Below are 27,955 nucleotides of genomic sequence, written 5' to 3' on the forward strand. Positions count from 1 at the left end.
TATAGTTATCCCTAAGTGGTGGAAATATAGGTGATTTTCCTTTATGCTATGAGACTAATTTTATAATCAAGAGTTATAAATGTATAAAATATATACATATCTACTAGCCAAAAAGCTTATGAAGAAATAATTATATTCATAAATATCAGTATCAATTATTATACAATATAAAATAGCCTCAAGGTATAATATAATTGTGTTTTCTTCCACAGTAAACAACCCCAGCCTCTCTAATAATTGGAGTCTTGTTTACATTAGCTCTACTTGTAAAAGGAGAACCTTTCAGTGCTACTTGTCTGGCTCTACCTACTACCTCTCAATATAATTTCCAATTTGAGGAAATATGTCAATCATGAAAGTTACCTGAGAACAGCAAATAACCAAGTTTTTAAAGTGACTAGCCCTAATGTTATGTATAATAAGTTATCTGGCCTTTGCCTGTTTTAAAGCGCATTGGCTTTATAAGGAGTTCTTTTTTTTTTTTTTCTTTGATTTAAAAAGCTTTTTTTCACTCCATCCTTGTGTTTTGGATAGGTTAGCCTATCTCAGTTAAGTGAGAAATACAAATACATTTTAATAATAATATATATTTAATTTAAATGCAATTTATTTACATATATACATATATATGTATATATACATATATATACATATATGTATATTATGTATATATACATATATATGTATATATGTAAATAAATATATTATGTATATATACATATATATGTATATATACATATATATATATACATATAAATGTATATATATGTATATATATATATGTGTATATATATATATATATATATAAAGTTTGGGGATTTTTACAAAATTCTAGCCAAAAACATTGCCCATTACACTTTAAAAGAGTGAATATTATGGCATATGAACTATATCTCACTTTTTAAAAATTGCTTGTTACACAATTTAGTGTCCATTATCAAAAGGAACCGCATGACAATGGCTTAACAAAAGATCTAGAAATTTTAATTCCTGCTAATCTAGGAATGCAGACATAATCCTAGTATAACCTAAAGAAATATGTCATTAATTTGTCCCCTAGAGTTCTCTCTTTCAAATATCAGCTCTCAATTGACCATTGGTGAAGTGCTAGATCCCAATAATTTCATGCTTGAATTCTTTAAAATGCTGATTTATTATAGTAAGTTCTTGATACAAGACACAGAAGTAAGAGGTGATAACAGCAAGATAGTAGACTAGGTAACACCAGATTGTTCTTTCCCCACTGAGACACTGAATTAACAACAATACACAGACCAGTTCCCTTTGTGGGAAATCCAGAAACCAGTGAAGAAGCTCCTACACCACATGCAAGCATGAAACCAGTTACATTGAAGCCATTAGAAAAAGACATGGCACCCACTCTCCAGAGCTCTGCCCCCTGGCATTGCAGGATTAGAGGGAAACTCCCAACCCCCAGCTTCTTTGAAGGAAGGGAAAAAGTTAGGGAGTATATCCAACATTCTGGCTTTTGGGGGGGGGGCTGCCCCAGGACTTATTTCTGTCTGGTCTGTCTGAGAGGGCACACTTCCAATCTTATGAGGCCAGTATGACCCTAATACCAAAGCCAAACAAAGAAAATAGAACTATATGCCAAATCCTTATGATGGTATATGCAAAAATCCTTATGAATACAGATGCAAAAATCCTTTACAAAATCTAACAAACTAAATGCAAGAGCACATGGAAAGAATTATATACCATGACTAGGTGATGTTTATCCCTGGAATGCAGGGATGGTTCAACATACAAGAATCAATCAATGTGATTCACCACATTAACATAACAAAGTCAGGAGGGCAGATCACACGATTACCTCAATAGATGAAAAAAATATATTTGATAAAATTCAACACCCTTTCATGATAAAAAAAAAACACACTCAATATAAATTAAGAATAAAAGGAAACTACCTCAACATAATAAGGTCCATATATGGTAAGCCTAAAGTTAGCATCATACTTAGTGGTAAGAAACTGAAAGCTTTTCCTCTAAGAGTAGTAACAGGGCAAGAATGTCTGCTCTCACCACTTAGTAGTACTATACAATATAGTACTATAGTTGTTTAACAGAAGCACTACTGATAGGCTGAGACTGACATGAAACAGTGTAGTTTGTATCTTTTTTTAAAAAAACTTGTGACAATTTTCCAACTTCTCTGGACTTTTCTAATTTATATCTGCTGTGTTGCAAATTTTTATTGAAAATATATAATGATTTATTTAATAAATCCCCTACTGTTTGACACTTAGGTAGTTTCCAATTGTTAACAACAATAAGCAGTGTGCAGTGAATGTACTTTTACTTAGCTATATGTACTCTCTGATATTTAGGATTAATATAGTGCTATAGTCCTAGCTAGGATAATTAGGAAAGAAAAAGAAATAAAAGACATCAAAATGGGAAAGGAAGAAGTAAGATTATCTTTGCTTGTACATGGCATAATTTTATATGTAGAAAACCCTAAATATTCCACAAGAAAAATGTTAGTGACAATGAAGAAATTCAATAAAGTTGCAAGGTATAATACCAGCATATTAAAATCAGCTGTGTTTCTATATATTAACAATGAACAATCTGAAAAGGAAATTAAAACAGTCCCATATGCAATACCATTAAAATACTTAGGAGTAAACCCAACCAAAAAGGTGAAAGACATCACACTGAAAACTATAAAACATTGCTGACAGAAATTAAAGATGACACAAACAAATGGAAAGACATCCTGTGTTCATGGACTGAAAGGCCTAATGTTAAACTATCCACATTACCAGAAACAATCTACACATTCAATGCAATCCCTATCAAAATGTCAATGCCATTTTTTTACAGAAATAAGAAAAAATTCCTAAAATTCATATGGAACCACAAAGGATCATAAATAGCCAAAACAGTCTTAAGAAAGAAGAACAAAGGTGGAAGCCTCATGCTTCTTGACTTCAAAATACACTACAACACTACAGTATTCAAAACATATGGTACTCACATAAAGACAAACCTATAGACTGTAGGAACATAGACAGAGCCCAGAAATAATTCCATGCATATGTGGTCTAATAATCTTCAGTGAGGGTGCCATGAATACACAATGAGGAAAGAATAGTGTTTTCAACAAATGTGTTGGGAAAACAGGATATCCACACGCAAAAGAGAAACTGGACCTTACCTTACACCATACACAAAAAATCAACTCAAAATAGATCAAAGACTTAAATTCAAGACCTAAAACTCTAAAAATCCTAGAAAAAAAATATAGGGAGAGAGCTTTAAGACATTGCTCTTGACTATGATTTCAAAGAAAAAATAGACAAGTAGGACCTACAGCACATTTGACAACTTTTGTGCCGCAAAGAAAACAATCAACAGAGTAAAAAGGCACCCTAAAAATGGAGAAGATATTTACAAACCACTTCTTTGATAAGGAGTTAACATCCAAAATATATAAGGTACCCCTACAACAATAATAAAAAAAATGAAATTAAAAAACAAAACCCAATTTAAAAATGGGGCAAAGGACTTGAATAGACTTTCTCTAAAGAAGGCATACAAATAGCCAATGGGCATATAAAAAGACGTTCAATATCACTAATCATCAGAGAAATGCAAGACAAAACCACACCTGTTAAGATGGCCATCACTGAAAAACAGAAAACAACAGAAAACAAATGCTGGCCATGATGTGGAGAACTTAGAACTTGTATGTAATGCTGGGAATGTAAAATGATACAGCTGTTATGGAAAACAGTAGGGAAGTTCCTAAAAATTTAAAAATATAACTATCATGTGATCTATCAATCCCACTTTTGGGTATTTATCCAAGAGAATTAGAAACAGGATCTCTAAGAGATAAAGAAAAAGAGAAACAAAAAGACACAGAGGCAGCAGAAGTAACATCTCATTACAGAAGGGAGTTAAGAACCTTACTTATATTCTTACAAGTGAGAGACCATGTGATCTCCACACAGAAAAATGAAGTCTGGACTTTAATGTACTTCGATGATACCTTCTATTACATATGTTCATCTGAAATAGTTTTGCATAGGTCAACAGAAGAATGACAGGTAAGGATCTGTTTGTAGCCCTCAGATCCTCATAATCCCAGAACATGTTACCATGATGAAATTTAAATAAATTAATAAATTAAGTAAATTAATAAATTAGAGGGATTTAACATTAGACTTGAGTTTTTAAAGAGTTAAAAATTTCATATATGTGCTTATTATTCTTTTGTAAGTAATATTTCTAATATGCTTGATATAAACCATCTATATGTTTATTTATTTTTTATTATTTTTTATTATTTTTTAAATGTTTGTTTATTTTTGAGAGGAGGAAGGGGCAGAGAGAGAGGGGGACAAAGGATCTGAAGCAGGCTCTGCGCTGACAGCAGAGAGCCCAACGAGGGGCTTGAACTCACAAACTGTGAGATCATGACCTGAGCCAAAGTTGGACACTTAACTGCCTGAGCCACCCAGGCGCCCCTATATGATTATTTTTACATTTTAATTGTAATATTAAATACTTTGTGCTGTCTGCCTCATATAGCCACAACTGACTAGACTAAGTGGTAGACACAGTCCCAAGTGGTAGACATATAAGTTGGCCAGGAATCTATGACTTAAAGTAGCCTACCTCAAATATTTGACTTAAAAATTAAGAAAAATTTGAGTGGACACCACAAGGTAGACAGAAGCCTGACAAACTAGCTCTGTGCAACCCAAAGTTCTGAGGGAGACAGAATTATGAGTCTAAGTATTTTTGGAGGGTTGTTCAGTTCATGAATAAAAGAGTAAAAATTCAGTTTGCTATGCATTTTAAGATACCCTTTAAAACTGACACAGAGCTATTAAATATACATTTAAGGCATTATATAATATATACATGTACTTTTTATTTGACCTTTGTAAATACACAGTTCCTCACCATACACAGAAGTAGGAAAATTTCTCTTCTCTCAATCTTGTTTTTATTTTTTATTTACTTTTAAACATGTAAATATGTAAATCTGATTTAAAAAACATATTCACTGACATTCAAATCATAAAGAAAGTTATAAAGAAAAAAACATTGAAATTATACACTCAGAGATATACATTGTTATTACTTTAATAACACTTTTTTTCCCCAAAAGCAGGATTTATCTACTATCTGTTTCCTTTTGGTTTTGAATATAATTGTAGAGCTTTTGTTTCATGACCACTCTTCATAAATGAGCCATAAAAATGGAAAATGCTTTCTTGAGAAGCAGAGAGAATATACATAAAATCTCTGGTACTATCCTGCCTGTGTCCAAATCCCAGCTTTACCACTTACTAAGACTTATCATCTTGGGCAAGTCACTAAGGCTCTGAATCTTAACCTCCTTATCTGTGGAGTTGTTATAAGGATTAAAGGGGTTAATATATAAAGTACTTAAAACAGTGCCTCATACATAGTAATACATAAGAGTTACCCATTATTATAAATGGTCATACAAAGGTGCACCTATGATATGTTGTTATATAAATACAAAGGAGCTCATAGAACCAGTTATGTACAATATTCTATTTGTGTAAAAAGAACAAGGTATATAATAATATATCTATTTATATATATAAGCATAAGAATATTTGAAAGACCAAACATAAAACTGCTAACATGATTATCTCAGGGAAGAATTTTCACTGGCTCTATAATGTTTCCATTTTTTACCACCTTTATGTATAGTATTAAGAAATCAGCAAAAAATAGTTCAGTTTAAAAATGCAGTTTTTTTGAAGTGGAGAGAATAAAAAGAGAAAGCCAATAGAGGAAAATAACGGAACTCTTGGTTTTCAGAAAGATGACAATAGTTACTAGTTTTTCCTGCTATCCTGGGGAGAGCTTAGAGCTTACAGAATTAAATGCAGTATTAGTGGAAGTATATTATAGTAAACCCAAAGTTATAATTTCCTTTTACTAAAGAAACATTATTTCCTGTGATCTAAAGAAGAAAAATGTTGAGAAGGATAAAGAAAACATTTAAAATTGCTAATAAATACATGTAAGGTATTAAATTTAACAGAAAGATGGCCGAAGCATAAACTACTAAACAGTGATAAAACAACCATATTTCCCCTTTATTTTCCTGGAACAAGGATGCCACAACAAGCTTGATATACCTTTAATGTACAAACTGTATATGTTCTGCCTAATTTATAGAGGAACAATATCTATAAAATTTTAAATTCTAAAACAAAGTTTCTGAATTTTGTTTAACACTGTATGTCAGATTTTCTCTCTGAGAATTAATACAGTGCCTTCTGGCAGGTCTCTTAACCTTCCTAAGTCTCAGTTTCTTCAACTATAAAATAAGGAAAATATCCTATGAGGTTTAAGTGAGAATGCAGTACTCATGCAAAACATGACAACCTAAAAGGAATAATCAACCTGGTTATTACTATTATTTTGTCTAATTTATAGACTGTATTTTCAGCACTTCATAAACATACATACTGGCTTGAGCTAAAGTTTTAGACTTAAAAATATTATATCTTAGCTGCCACACATGTCATGTATATCCAGTATGTCCCTCTCAAATGTCCCCAGTTACGTATATTATACCAAATTCCTGACCTATGCTGATGACAGATCACCATCTATTGTGATGTCATCCAGTACCTTATGGTAATATTTCATATGATATTTTTGTGGTTACAGCTTAAAGGGCACTTCCTGTTTGTGGAGTAAAGCCTACCACATTATCAAAATATGTAACTGAAGGATTACAGTATGACCTCCTGTGATTTGATTTCTATACTGTTGCCTTAAATAGCAATGAGTAAATCTTTCAAATTATGTCACAAGACTTCTTGTCCAAGAAGCAATATATTCTGCAATCTCATTGACAAAATTGTTAAAAGACCATCCTTGCAGTTTTTGGGTCAGTGGGGATATCACTGTTACGAACCTCGGATTTACAGAACCCTGGCAAAAATTCTGAGGTATGTCGACTTGGATGGGTTTGACATACTACTCTCAGACTATATTGCATTTGTGGAAAAATCAGGATACCGTTTTGAACTGAATTTTAATCTTGAATTTACTGAAATATGTGTGAATACTATTCTGTACTGGGTTTTTGCGAGGAAGGGTAATCCTGACTTTGTGGAATTGCTTCTCAAGAAAACAAAGAACTATGTTCAAGATAGAAGTTGTAACCTGGCACTGATATGGAGGTAATAATCTCATGTTTTTACCATAAAAGGACAAAATTTCTCTTTGGGAGATTATATTACTTCTTTTTTTTTCTCAAATAAATATGCCTGGTGGCTATAAGGATAAGGAATCCTAACTTGATTGCTCATCCATTTGTACACTCCTCATTATTTGTTCAATAAATGTTCCCCTATATGTACATTACTATGTACCAATAAATTGCTAGTGGTTCTGCTCTATAAAGTATACATGCTAGTGCTCAAGGTAATGGCATGTTAGACAACTTAGATTTCTCTAACTAAACAAAGACATTGTTTGGGGTAATACTGTGATCTCTTCTTGAGAATACCGATAATGCATATCTATCTAGTACATATAAAAAATGACTTTCAAAGTATAATTCAGAATACACACACACATTCACTCAGTAATAGTTAATAACATAATAATTCCCTATTTGTATGTTAAGCATTGATAAATTTGACTCCAAATTCTCCAGAATTGAGCACAAAGCAAGTTAAATACTTGATTAAGTCTGTCGGAGAACCAAATTTTCATAGTCTGAACATGTCAATCTAGCTAATGAACGAGGATCTTATAGAATATAATATTCAATGTGACCTCTTTGTAAAGCCCATAATATGTATTGTAAAGTTACTCAGTTTGTACTAACTCCAATATACTCTTCAGTTTTTGGTACTAGTTTGATTAGAACAAATGCGCATTTGTTCATTCATTCAATAAATTATTTATCTACCACCTTACTATGCATAAGGCATTCTACTAGCTAGGCACAATGAATAGAGTATGAATGCAGTGAAAAACAAGACAGATAAGATCAGTTAAAGACTCAACCAATTTAGATTCTGCCTGAAGCAGAGGTGTTCTCTTGATTGGGTATCACTATGGTATTGGAGAATCACTAGATTGCTTTCCTTAATGATCACCCAAGTACATAATCTGATAGCTGCAGTCTGGAATATCAATAAATAAAATCCCCAAACAATATTTTTTGATTGCTTTAAGGACCATTATATTTAGCTATAGCAAAGATCAGCAGCTTCTAAAACTGAGTGTCCCTAGCTGGGCCAAGTAATGCCTATGTATATCCCTGGTAGGCTCATGGGAAAGAAAGATAGAGTAAAACAGAAGAAGAGAAGAAAAACTTCAAAGTGTTTTAAATAGAAGGCAAAAGGGGAGGAAGGAAAATGAAAGAAACACACACAGTGGGATATGATACAGTGCCATTAACAAGTGTCTTAAGTGACAGTTTTAAAATCAAGAAATTCTAACTTAGATGCATCCACAAGGTGAAACACATTACTGGCCAATTCTTTTTTTTTTTTTTTTTAATTTTTTTTTTTTAATTTTTTTTTTCCACGTTTATTTATTTTTGGGACAGAGAGAGACAGAGCATGAACGGGGGAGGGGCAGAGAGAGAGGGAGACACAGAATCGGAAACAGGCTCCAGGCTCTGAGCCACCAGCCCAGAGCCCGACGCGGGGCTCGAACTCACGGACCGTGAGATCGTGACCTGGCTGAAGTCGGACGCTTAACCGACTGCGCCACCCAGGCGCCCCAGAGGCCAATTCTATGTACCATGACATCATCTGGATCTTTCAGTATCATCGAATTTCAGATTCAGATGGGATCTAAGAATTCATTAGCAAACCTTCACCCTGGGCAGCAACTCTATATCAAACATCCCTGGGTGATGCTCATATGATCTCTGCTTGAACAACTCTAGTAGTAGTGAGTTAACTATTTCATGAGGTAAACCATCCCTTTGCCCAGGGCCCCTTCTTTTTTCCAGGTATACCCTTTCCCTCAAAGATTTTACCCAGCCCCAGGACTTAAATACTATGTATATATATATGTGTGTGTATATATATATATATATATATATATATATATATATATATATGAATGACTCTTCAGTCTTTATCTTCACCCCTGACCTCTCCTCTGAGCTCCAGACTCCTTCTATATGAAGTTGTCTATTCAACATCTCCACAAGTCACCTCAAACTTAACAGAAATAAAACAGAACATTGATCTAACTCATTCTCCCCTTGTCAACCTGCTCCTTCTCCTGAATTCCCCACTTGATTAATGGCCCCTATTGTTCTATCTTGTTGCTCAAGTTAGAAATTCAGGATTTATTCTTGGTTCTTCTTCTTTCACCAACACATCAGCAAGTACTTTTGACTCTGTCTCCAAAACATATCCCTCTTAGCTAAACATCTTTTCATTTCCTCCATTTCTAACCTAGGTGAAGCCATATTCATTTCTTGCCTAGGCAACCGCTATAGACTGCTCGAGTCTTTCAGCTTCCACTCTTCCCTCTCAAACTCTGTAATCTATTCTTGACTCAGAACCCTGTGGAAACCTTATAAAAACTGAAATATGTCATACCACTTGTGCTTAAAATCTTCCAAAACTTTCCCACTACAAGTGGAATAAAATTCAAACTCAATACCCATTGTTTAAAAGCCCTACATGATCTGACCTCTCACTATATCAACCAAATCCAATCTCATGTCATTCTTCCCCCTTGAGCACTATATCCAGCCATACAGACCCTTTTGTTTCTTGAATATCTTCAATTTCATTCCTGTCTGAAGGCCCTGTAGTAACTGTTTACCTCCAAGTGAAAGAAGTCAGACTGAGAAAGACAAATATCATATGATTTCACTCATATGTGGAATCTAATTAGCAAAACAAATGAATAAAGAAAAACAGAAAAATACCCATAAATACAGGGAACAAACTGATGGTTGCCAGAGGGAAGGGCATAGAGGGATGGGTCATATGGGTGAAGGGGACTGGGAGATACAAGCTTCCAGTTATGGAATGAGTAAGTCGCAGGAATAAAAGGCACAACATATAGAATATAGTTAATTATACTGTAATAGCATTGTATGGTGATAGATGGTAGCTACATTTGTGGTGAGCATAGCATAAAATGCATAAACTTGTTGAGCTACTGTGATGTACACGTGAAACTAATGTAACATTGTATGTCAATTATGCTCAAATTTAAAAAACTAAATTGAAAAAAAAAAGTGTTCCCTCTGCCTGGAAATTTCTTCACTCAGTTCTTCCAATGGTTAGTTCCTTTTTATCAGCTGGAACACAGTATAAATGTCATCTCTTCAGACAGGTGGTCACACCTTCTAAAGAAGCCACTCATTCAAATATCATAACACTATTTAATTCTCTACACAACATCGATCACTATATGCTCATTTGCTGCTGCTGGTCCCCCCCCCCCCACTGATTTGTTCACGGTCCACTGTCATTAAAAGTAAGCTCCATGAAGGGTGCCTGGGTGGCTCAGTCAGTTAAGCGTTTGGCTTAGGTCCATGATCTCATGATTTACGGGTTTGAGCCCTGCATTGGGCTCTGTGCTGACAGCTCAGAGCCTGAAGCCCGCTTCAGATTCTGTGTCTCCCTCTCCCTCTGCCCCTCCTCCACTCACATTCTGTCTCTTTCTCTCTCAAAAATAAGTAAACATTAAAAAATTAAAAAAAAAAAGTAAGCTCCATGAGAGGAAAAAATCTCAACTACTTCCTCAACATTGAATCCTCAGTGCCAAGAACTATGTACATACACAGAAAGTGCTCAATCAAGATTTTGTTGAATGACAAAGTGAACTTTTTATGCAACATTATTAGATATTTCTTCCTCATAGTGCATTGCAATCTGTCTCCATTTCTCCAGTTCTGCCCCCAGAACTATAGAGAACAAAGTCTATTTCTCTCCTACATGAAGATCTCTCAGATATTTGAACACAGCTAATATGTCCCCAAAATGAATATCTTAAGTTTCCTATTATCTGTTGTTCTTTATTCCTAAAGCAGCAGCATCATTTTTTGGTCACCCTCCTCTGCATACACTCCAATATGATAATTTTCTTATTATAATAAGGAAGTGTCTGAATAAGTCCTTGAAGGGGAGGAGATAGAACTAATGAGGGAAAGGAACTTAAGTTTGTTCATTTTTACAACAAACCTGCAATATTAATCTAAATGCCACTGTATGACAGTCTACAAGTGATTAAAGAGAGATGATGTCATTCAGTTAAAATAACAATAATCATTTATTAAGAATTTTCTAAGTGCCAAGCACTGTGTTATTTGATGGGAATACTAAAATAAAATAGCCATATATCCTGATTTTGGAGAGCTCACAGACTAGTAAGTGAACAATAAATATTGTAATTATACCATAAATGCAAACACAAAAGCATGTGCAGGTGGAGAGAACAGAGAAACGAGTTGTTAAACACTACTGTGGAGGAGTAGATACAAGACTATCTAGAAGATAGGATATCTTAAATTGGTTTTTAAAAAATGAAAGGGAATCTTCTGTTCTTTTCCCTTGAAGAATTGTAATCTAGGCAGAGGCAGGATGACTAAAACCAAAGGAGACACAAACAACATGTTGCATCCAGTGATTATGGACAATTGCTAGAAAGTGAGATAGGAAATCAGGTAGTAGCGGGATATGAAGCCTAGAAGTGAAAGCTTGCAGGATTTTGTAGGCCATACTAAGGAATTTGAAATTTACACCATGAGTGATGCCTAACTAGTGAAGGTCAGACTTGTAGTATGAAAAGATTCATCAGCTCCCATTTGAAGACTAGACTGTAGGAAGGGGCTAGAGGCAAGGAGACCAGTCAGAAGGCTGCTCAAATACTCTGGCACAATGACAGTTCCAGACCTTCTATATAAAAACGGTTGGGGAAAGTAATCTTATCAAAAAGGTGTAGATGGTTAGAGAAGTTGCTTGAAACTGAATTTGCATAATGGGCACCCCATGCTAACTTAGCTTACATGTGTATATAATAGTTTGGGGAAAAGAACTAATTCTGCTCTGCCACCATCTTCTCCAACTCCTGGCTATGCTTTGATACCATAACAGTCCAGGTAAAACATAATAAGAAGTTAAACTAAATAGCAGTAGGGGAAAGAAGAAATAATTCAACTTAACAATTTAAGTTGAATAACAAAACATTGTAATTAGAAAAGAAGCATCAAAAAGAGAGAAGTGTTAATTTAAGATTTCTAAATTTTAAGACTGGTTGATGTTTGTATTAGTTTCCTCTTACTGTTGTAATAAAATTGCTACAAACGCAGTGGCTTAAGATGATACAAATGTATTCTTTTATAGTTCTGGAGGTCAGAAGCCCAAAATGAGGTTATTGGACTAAAATCTTTCTAGTGGCTCTTCAGGAGAATCTGTTCCCTACCGAGCTTCTAGAGGCTGCCTGAATTCCTTGGTTCATGGCCTCTTCCTCCATCTTCAAAGTCAGCACTGTAGAGTCATAACTCCTTCACTGGCTCTGCTTCTACTGTTCTCTGACACTTCTTGTAAGGACCCTTGTGATTTCATTGGGTCCACCTGCATTATCTCCCATCTTTTTTTTTAATGTTTATTTATTTATTTTGATGGGCGGAGGGGCAGAGAGAGAGAGAGAGAGAGAGAGAGAATGAATTCCAAGCAGGCTCTACTCTCAATGCAGAGCCCAATGCAGGGCTCAGTCTCGCAGACTATTAGATTATGACCTGAGCTGAAATCAAGAGTTGGAGGCTTAACCAACTGAGCCACCCTAGCACCCCTCAAGATCCTTATCTTAATTACATCTGCAAAATCCATTTTGCCATTTTGAGAGGCATTATTCAGTCTACCATAATGGTCATACCACAAACCTATCAAGATTATTGCAAAGGATCTAAAAAGCCAGGTTGGGACATAGGAGTTTGCATTACCTAAGAGATATCCAGGTACAGATAAGCAGTAGGTGATTAGATAGTGTCATACTTGAGTCTCTTTCTTTTACATTCCACATCTTGTATGTCAGGATATCTGTTGGTTCTACCTTCAAACAGTATACAGAATCTGACTATTTCTACTGTTATTGGCTGGCACCAAGTAATTTTCCTCCTCATATAAATTTCCTCCTCATATAAATAATTTTCCTCCTCAGAATAAATTCTCAACAAATATAAGATCACATTGCTTTTCTACTCAAAATCTCTAATGGCTCCTCCATTCCACTTAGAGTAAAAGATGAAGTCCTTTCAGTGATCTACAAGGCTCTACATGATGTGGCATCCCATTATCTCTGTTCTTGTTTCCTACTACTCCTCAGCCTTGTCACTCTTTCAGCTACACTGGCTCCCTTACTCTTCCCTCACCACTCCAGGAACACTCACCTGCCTTAGGGTCCTTAAATATCCAAGTGGTCAATTTCTTGATCTCCTTATTCTTCATCCAAATGTCATCTCTCAGTAATTCCCTCTCCTATCATCCTATTTTAAAATTGGAAAATACCCTCAGTACACCCTCCAGCACTTTCACACTTCCTACACTGCTCTACTTTTTTTCTTATCAAGTCTTCTAACATATTATAAAATTTGCTTTTCTGCGATGTCTATTCTGTATTGTCTGTTTTGTCTCACTACAATACAAGCAGGAAAGTAGGCATCTTTATTATTTTCATTCACATATCCCAAGCACCTAAAACAGTATTTGGCATACAATATGCATTCAATAAATATTTGCTGAATAAGTTAATAGACAGTAATTAAAGTTATGGTCATGGATGAAATTGCCTAAGAACATAAATCAAATGAATTAGTCAAAAGGCCATATCTTCTTTACTTATGTTAAGTGGAAAGAAAGAGGAACCAGTAAAAGATTATTGACAAGGAATAGCCAAAGAGGCAGGTGGATAGCTTGGTGAAAACAGCCTTACTAAGTTAGGACAAAACGTGGCTCCAAGAAAGTCAACTGTGCTAAATATCAGAAATAAAATTATTATAGAGAAGCATCTCTTAAATTTAGTGGCTAAAAACTAAAGGAGGAGTAGGAAAAAGTAGAAATAATTAGTATAGCTACAAAACTGAATCATTCTCTGCATGTCTATATGGAAATATTATGCCCCATTTAATAAGCATATATGACAGGTTTTCAGACACAGAGGGTTCAGTTCATTAACTTCACATTTAAAAACTAATTCTTGCTGTGCTCGCCTTACTCCATCCATATAAGTATTGCCATAATTAACTGTCAGTACAGATTAAGCAAATTTTGGTTTATAGTAACATGCTCTTTAAACATGAGGATTAATCATGTCATTTGGGTACAGATTAGACTTTTAAATCTCATTTTAAACCTATTTGAGTTTTAGTTATGTTTTCAACATTTGTGTTCTAAAATATCTTCTAAAGGTAGTATCAATCTTAATGACTTAAAATCAACTAATATCTCTAAATCTTAACCAGGACCACTTATGCTATCTTTGTCCTGTAAATCCCCTGAATTCCTATACTTACAAGATTCTTAGTCAAATATCTTAAGAGTGAGCAAGATCAGAGGTGGTTCAAGATGACAGTGTAGGAGAATCCTAAACTCATCTCCTCCAGTGGATACAACATAATCTACAGCTACATATGCAACAATTCCCCCTGAAAACAAAAAACGAAAAAAAACCCCAAAACTTAGCCGAACAGATCCTCCACAACGAAAGATTAACAGGCCACATTTAGATGGGTAAAAGAAGCAGAGACATCGTCTTACCAAAACCCCACCCCCAACACGTTGACTTACAGACTGGAAGAGTCAAGAGGGATCTCACAAATAACACAGCTTCTCTGCAAAGAGAAAGGCGTTTGTGCCCCACATCAGACACTCCAACCCTTGAGACTTGCATTGGAGAGATGAACTCCCAACATATCTGGCTTTGAAACCAGCAGGATTTATGTCCAGAAGAAATAGGGCTGTAGGGAATGGAGATTCCACTCTTAGCAGACTCACAAGCAGACTCATTCACTTTGGGACCAAGTACAAAAGTTGCAGATTGAAAAATGCCTAGAGCATATGTGAAGGAGATTCATTTGCTAACCTTAAGTTATCTGCCAGAGGGGCAGAAACCTGTTGAGACTCTCCAAGAGCAAAGGTACCAGCGGGCATCTTTTCAGCATTCACCATCTACTTTGCTAGTGCCAGCACAAATAGGTACCAACCATCTTTGCACTATCCCTCTACCTTACTGTCTACAAGAAACTCATTTCATGTATAAGGACACACACAGACTGAAAGTAAGGAATGGAATAAAATGTTTCATGCAAATGGAAACCCTTCCCCACAAAAAAGTTAGGGTAGCTGTACTTATATCAGATAAAATAGGCCTTAAAACAGACAAAAATGGGCATTAAATAAAAATAAAGGGGCTAATCCAAAAAGAAGATCTAACATTTGTAAATATTTATGCACTCAACATAGAAGATCTAAACATAAAACATATATAAAAAATTGACAGTAGTAAAACAATAGAAAGGGACCCTATTTACATCAATTGATTGACCATTCAGACACAAAATCAATAAGAAAACATCAACCTTAAGTGACACATTACACCATATGGACTACACACACACACACACACACACACACACACACAAACACAGAACACTGCATACAAAAGCAAGAAAATATACATTCTTCCCAAGTACACATGGAATATTCTCCAGGATAGATTATGTTAGGTCACAAAACAAATCACAATAAATCCAAGAAGATTGAAATCATATCAAGCATCTTTTCCAACTACAATGATATGACACTATAAATAAATTATAAGAAGAACATTGGAAAAATCACAAATATGTGGAGATTTGAAAATGTACTACTGGAGTGCCAGGGGGGCTCAGTTGGTTAATTGTCTGACTTCAGCTCAGGTCATGATATCACCTTTCATGATCTCACCTTTCAGGCCCCACATCAGGTTCTGTGCTACAAGTGCAGAGCCTGCTTGGGATTCTCTCTCCCTCTCTCTCTGCCCCTCCGCCATGCTCATGAGCTCTCTTTCAAATAAAACTTAAAAAAAATGCTGCTGAACAACCAATGTGTCAACAAAGAAATGAAAGGAGAAATCAAAAAATACCTTGAGAAGGGCGCTTGGGTGGCTCAGTTGGTTAAGCGTCTGACTTCAGCTCAGGTCACAATTTCATGGCTCAGGAGTTCTAGCCCCGTGTAGGGCTCTGTGCTAGCAGCACAGAGCCTGGAGCCTGCCTGGAGTCTCTCTCTGTCCCTCCACTGCTCATGCTTTCTCTCTCTCTCAAAAACAAATAAACATTAAAAGAATTTTTTAAACACCTTGAGATAAATGAAAATAGAAATACAACTTACCAAAATCAATGAAATGCAGCAAAAGCAGTTCGAATTGGGAAGATTATAGTGATACAGGCCTACTTCAAAAAAAACCAAAAACAAAAACAAAAAACAAGACAAATCTCAAATAAACTAACTTTACACCAAAAGGAACTAGAAGGGGTGCCTGGGTGGCTCAGTCGGTTAAGTGGCCGACTTCAGCTCAGGTCATGATCTCGCGGTCTGTGAGTTCGAGCCCCGCGTCGGGCTCTGTGCTGACAGCTCAGAGCCTGGAGCCTGTTTCGGATTCTGTGTCTCCCTCTCTCTGACCCTCCCCCATTCATGCTCTGTCTCTCTCTGTCTCAAAAATGAATACACGTTAAAAAAAAAATTAAAAAAAAAAACAACAAAAAACAAAAGGAACTAGAAAAAGAAAAACAAAGCTCAAAGCTATGAGAAGGACATAATATCAGAGCAAAAATTAAATGAAATAAAAACTAAAAATAAAACAAAAAAAGATCAATGAAACTAAGAACTGGTTTGCTGAAAAGATAAACAAAACTGACAAAACTTTAGTCAGATTCATCAAGAAAGAGTCCAAATAAAAAAGTCAGAAATGAAAGAAAAATTACAACTGATACCAAAGAAATACAAAGGATCATAAGAGACAATTATGAACAATTACACATCAATAGTCAACAACCTAAAAGAAATGGATAAATTCCTAGAAACAGTCTTCCAAGACTGAATCAATCATAAAGAAATAGAAAGCCTGAATAAACCAAATACTAGTATGCAGATTGAATCAATAATCACAAACCTCCCAACAAACAGAAGTCCAGGACCAGACAGCTTTACTTGAGTTCTGCTAAATATTCAAAGAAGATTAGATACCTATCCTTCTCAAACCCTTCCAAAAACTGAAAATGAGGGAACACTTCCAAACTCATTTTACAAGGCCGGAACTACCCTAATGGCAAAACCAGACACAGACACTGAAAATAAATATAAAAACTGAAATAATAGAAATAGAAATAATAAAACAGCCCAATATCTCTGAAGAACACACATGCAAAAATCCTCAATAAAATATTAGCAAGCCAAATTCAGCAATACATCAAAAGGATCACACATTATGATCAAGTAGGATTTATTACAGGGATGCAAAGATGGTTCAATACCTCCAAATCAATCAACATAAAATATCTCATTAACAAAATGAAGCATGAAAATTATATGATCATCTAAATAGATGAAGATAAAGCATTTGAAAAATTGAACATCCATTTATGATTTAAAAAACCCAACACAGTGGGTATAGACAGAAGGTACCTCAACATCATAAAGACTGTATATGACAAACCTACAACTAACATCATACTCAATGCTGAAAAGCTGAAAGCTTTTCCTTTAAGATAAGGAACAAGACAAGGATACCCATTCTCAACACTTTTAGTCAACATAGTATTAAAAATCGTAGACAGAAGAATTAGGTAGGTAGGTGGGTAGGTAGGTAAGTTAATTAATTAATTAAAAGACATCCAAATTGGAAAGGAAAAAGTAAAACTGTCACCATATGTAGATGACATGATTTTCATTTACAAAGCCCTAAAGATTCCACCAAAGTAGTTAAAACTAATAAACTCAGTAAAGTTGCCATGTATAAAATCAATACACAAAAATCTGTTGCGGTTTTAAATACTGACAATGAACCATCAGCAAAACAAATTAAGAAAACAATCTCATTTACAACTGCTTCAAAAAGAATAAAATACCTAGAAATAAATTTAACCAAGGTGGTGAAAGATCTGTACTCTGAAAACTATAAGACACTGATGAAAGAAACTGAAGAAGATACAAATAAGTGGAAAGATACTCTGTGCTTATGGATTGGAAGAATCAATATTATCGAAATGTTCATATGGTAATCTACAGATTCAATATGATCCCTATCAAAATTTGAATATCATTTTTCACAGAATTAGAACAACTCTAAAATTTGTATTGAAACAGAAAAGATCTTGAATAGTGAAAGTGGCCTTGAAAAAGAAAAAAAAAAACTGGATGCATCATGCTCCCAGATTTCAAACTATTATTAAAAAGATAATAATCACATCACAACAGTATGGAATTATCATAAAAACAGACACATACATCAATGGAACAAAAGAGAGAGACCAGAAATAAACCCATGCATATATAGTTAATTAATTTTATGAAAAAGGAGACAAGACTATATAATGGGAAATGATAGTCTCTTCAATAAATGATGTTGGGAAAACTGGTCAGACACAAAAGAATGAAACTGGACCACTGTCTTACACCACACACAAAAATTAACTCAAAATTGATTAAAAACCTGAATGTAAGACCAGAAACCACAAAACTCCTAGAAGAAAACACAGGCAATAATTTCCTTGACATTATTCTTGGCAATATTTTTTACAATCTGACTCCAAAGACAGTAGCAACAAAAGCAAAAGTAAGCTAAAAAGCTTCTGCATAGTGAAGCAAATCATCAATAAAACAAAAAGGTAACCCACTGAATAGGAAAAAATACTTGCAAATGATATATCTGATAAGGGGTTATTATCCAAAATATATAAAGAACTCATTCAACTCAATTTTTAAAAATTGTATTAAAAAGAGGTAAAGGATTGGGCACCTGGGAGGTTCAGTCAGTTAAGTATCTGACTTCAGTTCAGGTCATGATCTCACAGCTCATTCAAGCCCTGGGTCAGGCTCTGTGCTGACAGCTCAAAGCCTGGAGTCTGCTTGGGATTCGGTGTTTCTCTCCCCCCAGCCCCTCCCCTGCTTGCACTCTCTCTCTCTCTCTCTCTCTCCCCCAGTTAAAAAAAATAATAATAAACATTAAAAAAAATTGTTAAATGGGCAAAGGATCTGAAGAAACATTTTTCAAAAGATATACAGATGACTAACAGGCACATGAAAAGATGCTCAACATCAGTAATCAGGGAAATGCAAATCAAAACTATGAGATATCATTTCACACCTGTCAGAATGGCTGTTATCAAAAAGACAAAAATTAACAAGTGTTGTCAAGGATATAAAGAAAAGGAAACCTCTTATGCAGTATTGGTGGGAATGAAAATTGGTGCAACCACTATGGAAAACAATATGGAGGTTCCTGAAAAAATTAAAAATAGAACTGCCATAGGATCCAGCAATTCTACTTCTGGGTATTTACCTGAAAAAACAAAACAAAACAAAAACAAAAACCCAAATTCAAAAAGATACATGCACCCCTTTGTTCATGACAGCATTATTTACAATAGCCAACATATAGAAACAACATAATGTCTATCGATGGATGAATGGATAAAGGACATGTATTCAAAAGACCCTGAAGCCAAAGCAATCCTGAAAAAGAAAAACAAAACTGGAGGCTTCAGGATTCCAGATTTCAAGCTATATTACAAAGCTGTAGTCATCAAGAGAGTATGGTACTGGCACAAAAACAGACACGTGGGTCAATGGAACATAATAGAAAACCCAGAAATGGACCCACAACTATACAGTCACCTACTCTTCAACAAAGCACGAAATAACATACAAAAGAAAAAGAGTCTCTTCAACAAATGGTGTTAGGAGAACTGGACACTGACATGTAGAACAATGAAAGTGGAACACTTTCAGCACTGGATGCTGTATGTAAGTAATGAATACAGAAAAATAAATTCAAAATGGATGAAAGACCTAAATGTGAGACAAGAAACCATCAAAATACTAGAGAACACCGGCAGTGACCTCTTTGACCTTGGTCACAGCAACTTCTTCCTAGACACATTGCCAAAGGCAAGGAAAATAAAAGCAAACATGAACTATTGGGCTACTGGGACTTCATTAAGATAAAAAGCTTCTGCATAGTGAAGGAAACAATCAACAAAACTAAAAGGCAGCCTATGGAATGGGAGAAAATATTTGCAAACAACTTATCTGATAAAGGCTTAGTATCCCAAATCTATAAAGAACTTACAACTCAACACCCAAAAACCAAATAACCCAGTTAAGAAATGGGTTAGTATATGAATAGATACTTTTCCAAAGAAGACATCCAGATGGCTAACAGACACATGAAAAGATGCTAAACATCACTCATCATCAGGGAAACACAAATCAAAACCATGAGATAGCATCTCACACATTTCAGAATGGCAAAAATTAACAACACGAGAAACAACAGGTGTTGGTGAGGATGCAGAGAAAGGGGAACCCTCTTACACTGTTGGTAGAAATGCAAACTGGTACACTTTGGAGAATAGCATGGAGGTCTCTCCAAAAAACTAAAAAAGGGGTGCCTGGGTGACTCAGTTGAGCATCTGATTCTTGATTTGGCTCAGGTCATGAGCCCCATATCACGCTCCATGATGACAGTGCGGATCCTTCTTGGAATTCTCTTTCTCCCCTCTCTCTGCCCCTCCCCTGCTCATCTGTCTCTCTCTCTCTCTCTCAAAAATAAATAAACTTAAAACAAACAAACAAACAAACAAAAAGCACACTAAAAATAGAACTACCCTATGATCCAGCAATTGTACCATTAGGTATTTACCCAAAGGATACAAAAATACAGATCTGAAGGGTACATGCACCCCAATGTTTATACCAGCATTATCAACAATAGCCAAACTATGGAGAGAGCCCAAATGTCCATCAATTGATGAATGGATAAAGAAGATGAGAAATAGATATACAGATATATAGATACATAGATATAGAAAATATAGATACATAGATAGATAATGGAATATTACTCATCCATCAAAAAGAATGAAATTTTGCCATTTGCAATGATGTGGATGGAGCTAGCTATGCTAAGTGAAATAAATCAGAGAAAGATAAATACCATATGATTTCACTTATATGTGGAATTTAAGAAACAAAACAGATGAACATAAGGGAAGTTGGGGGGAAGAGAAGAGAGGGAAATAAACCAGAAGAGATTCTTAATGACAGAGAACAAACTATGGGTTGACAGAGGGAAGTGGGTGGGAGATGGGCTAGATGGGTGATGGGTACTAAGGAGGACACTTGCTGTGATGATGAGCACTGGATGCTGTATGTAAGTGACGAATTACTGAATTCTACTCCTAAGGGGCCAGTAGTCCACTGTATGTTAATTAACTAAAATTAAAAAAAAAAGATGTGATACACACACACACATTGAAATATGACTCAGACATAAAAAAGAATGAAATCTTGTCATTTGCAACAACATGGAATGACGTTGAGGGTATTATGCTAAGTGAAATGAGTTAGAGAAAGACAAATACCATATGATTTCACTTAAATACAGAATCTAAAAAACAAATCAAACATGCAAACAAAACTTATAGACACAGAACAGGTTGATGGTTGCTAGAGTGAAGAGGGGTTAGGGGTAGGTGTAATGGGTAAGGGGGTCAAGAAGTATAAACTTCCAGCTTAAAATAAATAACTCATGACAATGTAACTTATAACATGATTACTATAGTCAATAATATTTTATCACATGTTTGAAAGTTGCTGAGAGTAGATCTTCAAAGTTCTCATCACAAGAAAAAAATTTTTATAACTTTTCATGAGGACAGATGGTAACTAGACTTATTGTGATATTCATTTCACAATGTATACAAATATTGAATAATTATTTTGTAGACCTGAAACTAATATGTTATATATCAATTATACTTCATCAAAAAAGATTAAAAAAAAGAGCAAGATGAATAATTCAGATTGTCTTTGAAAAATGGCAATAATTGTGCCTCACTAAAAGTCTTGTTAGATCCAGAAACCACCAAATAAATTTAATTATATATATATATATATTTCTGAATAATAGTAAAAAATCAAATAATAAATATTTAAATGTCTACTCTAGGGTAAGATTATAGGAATTTTGGGATATAATAGTGGATTAACCAGACAAAAAATTGTTGCCTTTGTGAAGATTTAATTTTTTTGCTCATCTTGCTTACCTATTTATTTTGAAGATGAGAAAATGAAAGATTAGAGACATTAAACAATTTGTCCAAAATGATATGGGCTTAATGGAGGAATATACAAAGTGTCACATAAAGAGGAAGATTAGGTCATCAAAGAAATCTTCACAAGAGTTTATTAGAGTCTTATACGATGAGCAAGACTTGTCCCAGAATTGAAAAGGGAGGGCAAGAGCATACAAATCAATGTGAAAAAGATGCATGCAATAGTTTTGGGAAAGTGAGTACCAATAAGCAAGGTAGGGAATGCAGAAGGAGAAGTAGTTTAGGAGTTCAATTGAGATACATATTGGAAGTATGTGTGAAAAAGATGAGATGTCCAGGGCAATACTGATCTGGAGATGATTCCCATGTGCACATTTACATACAGAACTGGCAGAGTTACAGCAAAAACCCACTCTTTTTTTTTTTAATTTATTTTTGAGACAGAGAGAGACAGAGCATGAACGGGGGAGGGTCAGAGAGAGGGAGACACAGAATCCGAAACAGGCTCCAGGCTCCAGGCTCCAAGCCGTCAGCACAGAGCCCGACGCGGGGCCCGAACCCACGGACCGCGAGATCATGACCTGAGCCGAAGTCGGCCGCCCAACCGACTGAGCCACCCAGGCGCCCCATCCACTCTTTCATTTCTAATATACTACTCTCTACTACACCACACTATTTTTTTAAATCACAAAATCTTGGCATTTCAAGACTCAGTGAAGCTTTGGAGATGAACTGGTTGGTCTAGTGATTTTCAAATGGTTCTCCTGGAGCTCCTTGGGAATTACTACAAGGGAGGTATTTAGGACTTCTAAACACACTTCAACCAGAGAACTTATCAAACACAAAACATTCATTTTATACAGTTAGTTCAGGTATGATAATCCTCCAGTGTTGCTTTATGCTTATAAATGAAACATTCCTTCCAATCTTTTCATTGATAAATACCCACTAATCCTTCAAATCTTAGCTCCAGGATAACCTATAAATAATTGTTATTCCAGGTAAAGCGCTCCCCTTCAGCGCTTTTATAGCACACAAGAATGTTTCTATCCTAGCAATTATCATTTTGTGTTGTATTATTGAATTATTTATCCATTTTCCTTACTAGACTATGATAAGCATCTTGATATGAAGGACTGTAACTTTCATCTCTGTATATCTAGTACTCAGTACACTCTGGAAAATCAAGTGTTGAATAAATTAATCATGAACAAATGAATACATAAATGCATAAGAAAACTAAGACTCAGGGAGGTGGACTAACCCAACACCATAGAGCTAGTTAGGAGAATCAAAACCTAAAATCTAGAACCCTTAAATCTCCATTGTCTACCACATTATACCATGTTGCCTCCCTTATTAAGTACATGCAATCTTAAAGTTCCTCATTTTGAATAATGCTGTCCTTGCTCTACATAGTTGTCCAAAACCAGTATTTATAGTTTATATGCTGTTCTGCAAAACATATTAGTATTTTATTAGACCAATCAAGAGAACTCCAGAGACAAAAGATCATGAATGAAATTTCCATTGCTTTAGTCCTGTAAGTTATTTTTATTTGGCCAAATCAAGGCTTGATAATATAAAATCCACTGTGGGGGTGCCTGGCTGGCTCAGTGCATTAAGCACCTGACTTTTAGTTTCAACTCAGATCATGATCTTGAGGTTCATAAAATCAAACCCCGAGTCTGGCTCTGCACTGACACTGGGGAGCCTGCTTGTGATTCTCTCTCTCCCTCTTTCTCTGCCCCTCCCCCTCTAGCATGCACTTACACTCTCCAAATAAACTTTAAACAAATATATAAAATCCCCTGTAGTTGGTTATACCATGTCCTATCTACATATAGAGACCAATTGATTAGCAAACATAAATGTGCATTAACTGAAAGAATTGCAAAGACTACCTCAAATTAGAAAAAAAATAAAATAAAACTTTCATTGCTTCAACCTACCTGCAATTACCAACTCTAATTTTATTAAAGCAAAAAAAAAAAAAATAGGGGATACATAGGTGGCTAAGTTGGTTAAATGTCTGACTTCGAAATGTTGATTTCGGCTCAGATTATGATCTCACAGTTTGTTGGTTCAAGCCCTGACTCAGGCTCCATGCAGTGCAGGGCCTGCTTGGGATTCTGCATCGCTCCCTCCCTCCCTCTCTCTCTGCCCCCCTCTCAAAATAAAGTGAATAAAAAAATAGAATTAAGGTAATTGCACTTACTCTTTTCTCATCTAATCTCCAAACTCAATTCATGACTGATATATGATCAAGAAGAAAAGCAAACAAAAAAATTGTGTTGTTTTAATAAAGTGAAATTTTAAAAAAGCCTTTTTCCCTTTTCTGTTTTAAATTTTCCAGAGCTACATGACTTTTATAATACTGGTTCTAGTAACAATGGATTTCTCCAATGAGAAACAAAATTGCTATTACTAAAAGTAAACACTTTCCACACATTTAAATCTTTTTTTTGTTTGTTTTTACAAGTTCAAAGTTTAAATGTGTAATAAGGATTTTCTCATTTTTTAATTTACAGTTTGGTCTAGATTCATAGAGTGAAAAACCCTTGTTAAGACATACATTAAGGTAGGGGCGCCTGGGTGGTTCTGTCAGTTAAGGGTCCAGCTTGATTTCGGCTCAGGTCATGATCATTTAATGGCTCATGAGATACAGCTCTGTCAGTGCAGAGCCTGCTTGGGATTCTCTCTCTCTCAAAATAAATAAATATATTTTTAAGTCATATATAAGGGTAAAGTTACATTAAAAGTTATTTAAGACATTTAATACTTAAGATAATATTATTATTTTCCTATTACTGTTAAGAAAAAATGTTTACCACGTTTCTTAATTCTGTATTCAATGAAATTTTTGTTTGTTTGATTCACAGAACTTTCACACCAGTATACTGTCCAAGCCCACTAAGTGGTATTACACCTCTACTCTATGTAGCTCAGACAAGACAATCTACTATCTTAAAAATACTCCTGCAATATGGAATCTTAGAAAGAGAAAAAAACCCTATCAACATTGTGATAACAATATTGCTCTACCCTTCAAGAGTGAGAATAATGGTTGATCATGAATTAGTAGACATCCAGGAAGATGCCAAAACATGTTTACAGCTATGTTCCAGAGTGCTTTCTGCCATTTCAATTAGGGAAATAGAGGTAAGCAAAATACTGTTCTTTGCATGTGGGCTCAAATATTGATCAATTTTAAGATTAAGTTGTGAGACAAGAATGAAGTTAACTTCTAATCTATGAACTATATCCAGTGAAAGATTAATCATTGAGTGTAGGCTTTTAAATTAAAAATAGGTAAAATCTAAATTATCTCAGACCTTAGTCCTTTATTTCATAATTTTGTCTTCTAAATATGAAATAATTTTAGCCCTTTATTTTACAATTTTGTCTTCTAAATATGAAATCATTTAAAAAGTTAAATCTATAGTTTTAGTAGTTACTAAGTAGGTACATATTATTACATTTTAATTACATAACAACCTGTGTTCATTAGGATTTCTATGTCTTAACACAATAAAATAAAAATTTAATAGACCCTTTTGAAGAATATTTTAAAATGAGAGATTTTTTTCTCACAATCACATGCTGAGAAATAAAAATATAAAGGCTTAAAATATTTGTGCAACTGAAAATATCTGTCCCTCGGGGTGTCTGAGTGGCTCAGTTGGCTGAGCATCTGACGTTGGCTCAGGTCATGATCTCACCGTTCATGGGTCTGAGCCCCATGTTGGTTTTGTGCTGACAAGGTGGAGCCTGCTTTGGATTCTCTGTCTGCCTCTGCCTCTGTCCCTCCCCACCCCCCCACATGTGTGCTTTTTCTCTCAAAAATAAACATTAAAATTTTTTTAAAAAAATATCTATCCCTCAGTTTTATAAGCAGAGACTATTTTGCATACCTTAGCAATGATCCCAAGCACAGAGCTCAGTGCTAAGCATATACCGTTCTTTAATTAGCTGATTATTGAATAGATAATAAAATAGCATATATCTTTTATTTATTTATTTTTAATGTTTATTTATTTTTGAGAGAGACAGAGACAGAATGTGAGTGGGTTAGGGGCAGAGAGGGAGGGAGACACAGAATCCGAAGCAGGCTCCAGGCTCTGAGCTGTCAGCACAGAGCCTGACGTGGGGCTTGAACTCAAGAACTGTGAGAGCATGACCTGAGCTGAAGTTGGACGCTCAAACGACTGAGCCGCCGAGGTGCCCCTTATATATCTTTTAAATAAAAGTACCATATAGTCTGTAGGGTGTAGGTTCTATTGGAGAAATCTCTCTGTATTACAGCAATGTCTTTTACTCTTAAGTCAACCGCATTAGCATTTGACTTCTAGAAGTAAATCTTTAAAAGGGATATCCTAACTAAAACTTAAAAATGTATCGTTTCATTTCGTTAAGCCTCCTATCAGGACTTCTCATGGTTTAGCAGTATTCTACAATAGAATCACCTAAGGGGACTTTTAGAATTTCTGTTGTTTGTACCCAACCTTAGATGAACTGAATCAATATTTCTGGAGTAAAATCTCAGTGTTGGTATATTTTAAAATCCCCTAGATAATTCAGTGTATAGCCAAGTTGACAACACTACTCTGGAAGGAAAAGCTGATAAAACTTAAGTGTGTGATTTGTCTAAAATTAAAAACATACACAGATTCATAGTTGTAAGAAATTATGTTTTGTGTCCTTAGACATATTATTTAAACTTTATATATCATTGTGAGAGTAAAATGGGAATAAAAATACTTTGGAAAAATGCTTAGGAAAAAATATAAGGGTTACATAAATTTAAAATCTATTTCTATTTTAATCTTTATTTATTTTTGAGACAGAGACAAAGTGTGAGCAAGGGAGGTAGCTGAGGGGAAGGAGACACAGAATCAGAAGCAGGCTCCAGGCCCTGAGCTGTCAGTACAGAGGCCGACACGGGGCCCGAACTCACGAACTGACTCAGGTCAGATCATGACCTGAGCTGAAGTTGTATGTTTAACCAACTGAGCCACCCAGGCGCCCCTATTTTCTGAATTTAAATACAAAATAAAAATATTGATAATTTGAACTAACCAATGATTAATGTTACAAAATTAAAATATCTCTCCTTTCTTCAGACACAACTAAGTTTAGGAAGACGTCCAATTATTTCTAACTGGCTGGACTACATTCCTTCAACAAGATACAAAGATCCATGTGAATTATTACATCTTTGCAGAATAACCATCAGGGCTCAACTACTGACCAACAATATGCTCCCAAATGGAATATTTTCACTTCTAATACCAGTTCGTCTGCAGAACTACCTGAATTTAGAAAGTTAATACACATCTGTGTCCTGAATTCTTTAAGGTACTCACCATTGTATGGTTTAGAAGTTAATAAACTATTAACTTCATATAAATTCTTATTGCACTGAATATTCCATTAGAGGGTCGCCTATGTGGCTCAGTTGGTTAAGCGCCCGACTCTGGCTGAGGTCATGATCTCACAGCTCATGAGTTTGAGCCCTGCATCAGGCTGTCTGCTGTCAGCACAGAGCCTGCTTCTGATCCTCTATTTCTCTCTCTTTGCCCCTCCCTGCTTGCACTCTCTGTCTCAAAAATAAATGGA

The 27,955-nt window shown here is 35.1% G+C and overlaps 1 protein-coding gene across 1 annotated transcript; it reads left to right on the forward strand.

The window, feature by feature from the left end:
- The first annotated feature begins 6,813 nt into the window (after positions 1–6,813).
- Positions 6,814–27,666, forward strand: ASB17 (ankyrin repeat and SOCS box containing 17). The gene is made up of 3 exons (XM_047082832.1): positions 6,814–7,214; positions 25,219–25,498; positions 27,460–27,666. Exons 1-3 carry the CDS (start codon positions 6,814–6,816, stop codon positions 27,664–27,666), a joined length of 888 nt encoding a protein of 295 aa, XP_046938788.1.
- The last annotated feature ends 289 nt before the right edge of the window (positions 27,667–27,955 follow it).

This window comes from Lynx rufus, unplaced genomic scaffold (assembly GCF_022079265.1).
Source record: "Lynx rufus isolate CCGP_SWC_20201006 ecotype Redwood Valley unplaced genomic scaffold, mLynRuf1.p SCAF_2, whole genome shotgun sequence".
Taxonomy (NCBI): Eukaryota; Metazoa; Chordata; class Mammalia; order Carnivora; family Felidae; genus Lynx; species Lynx rufus.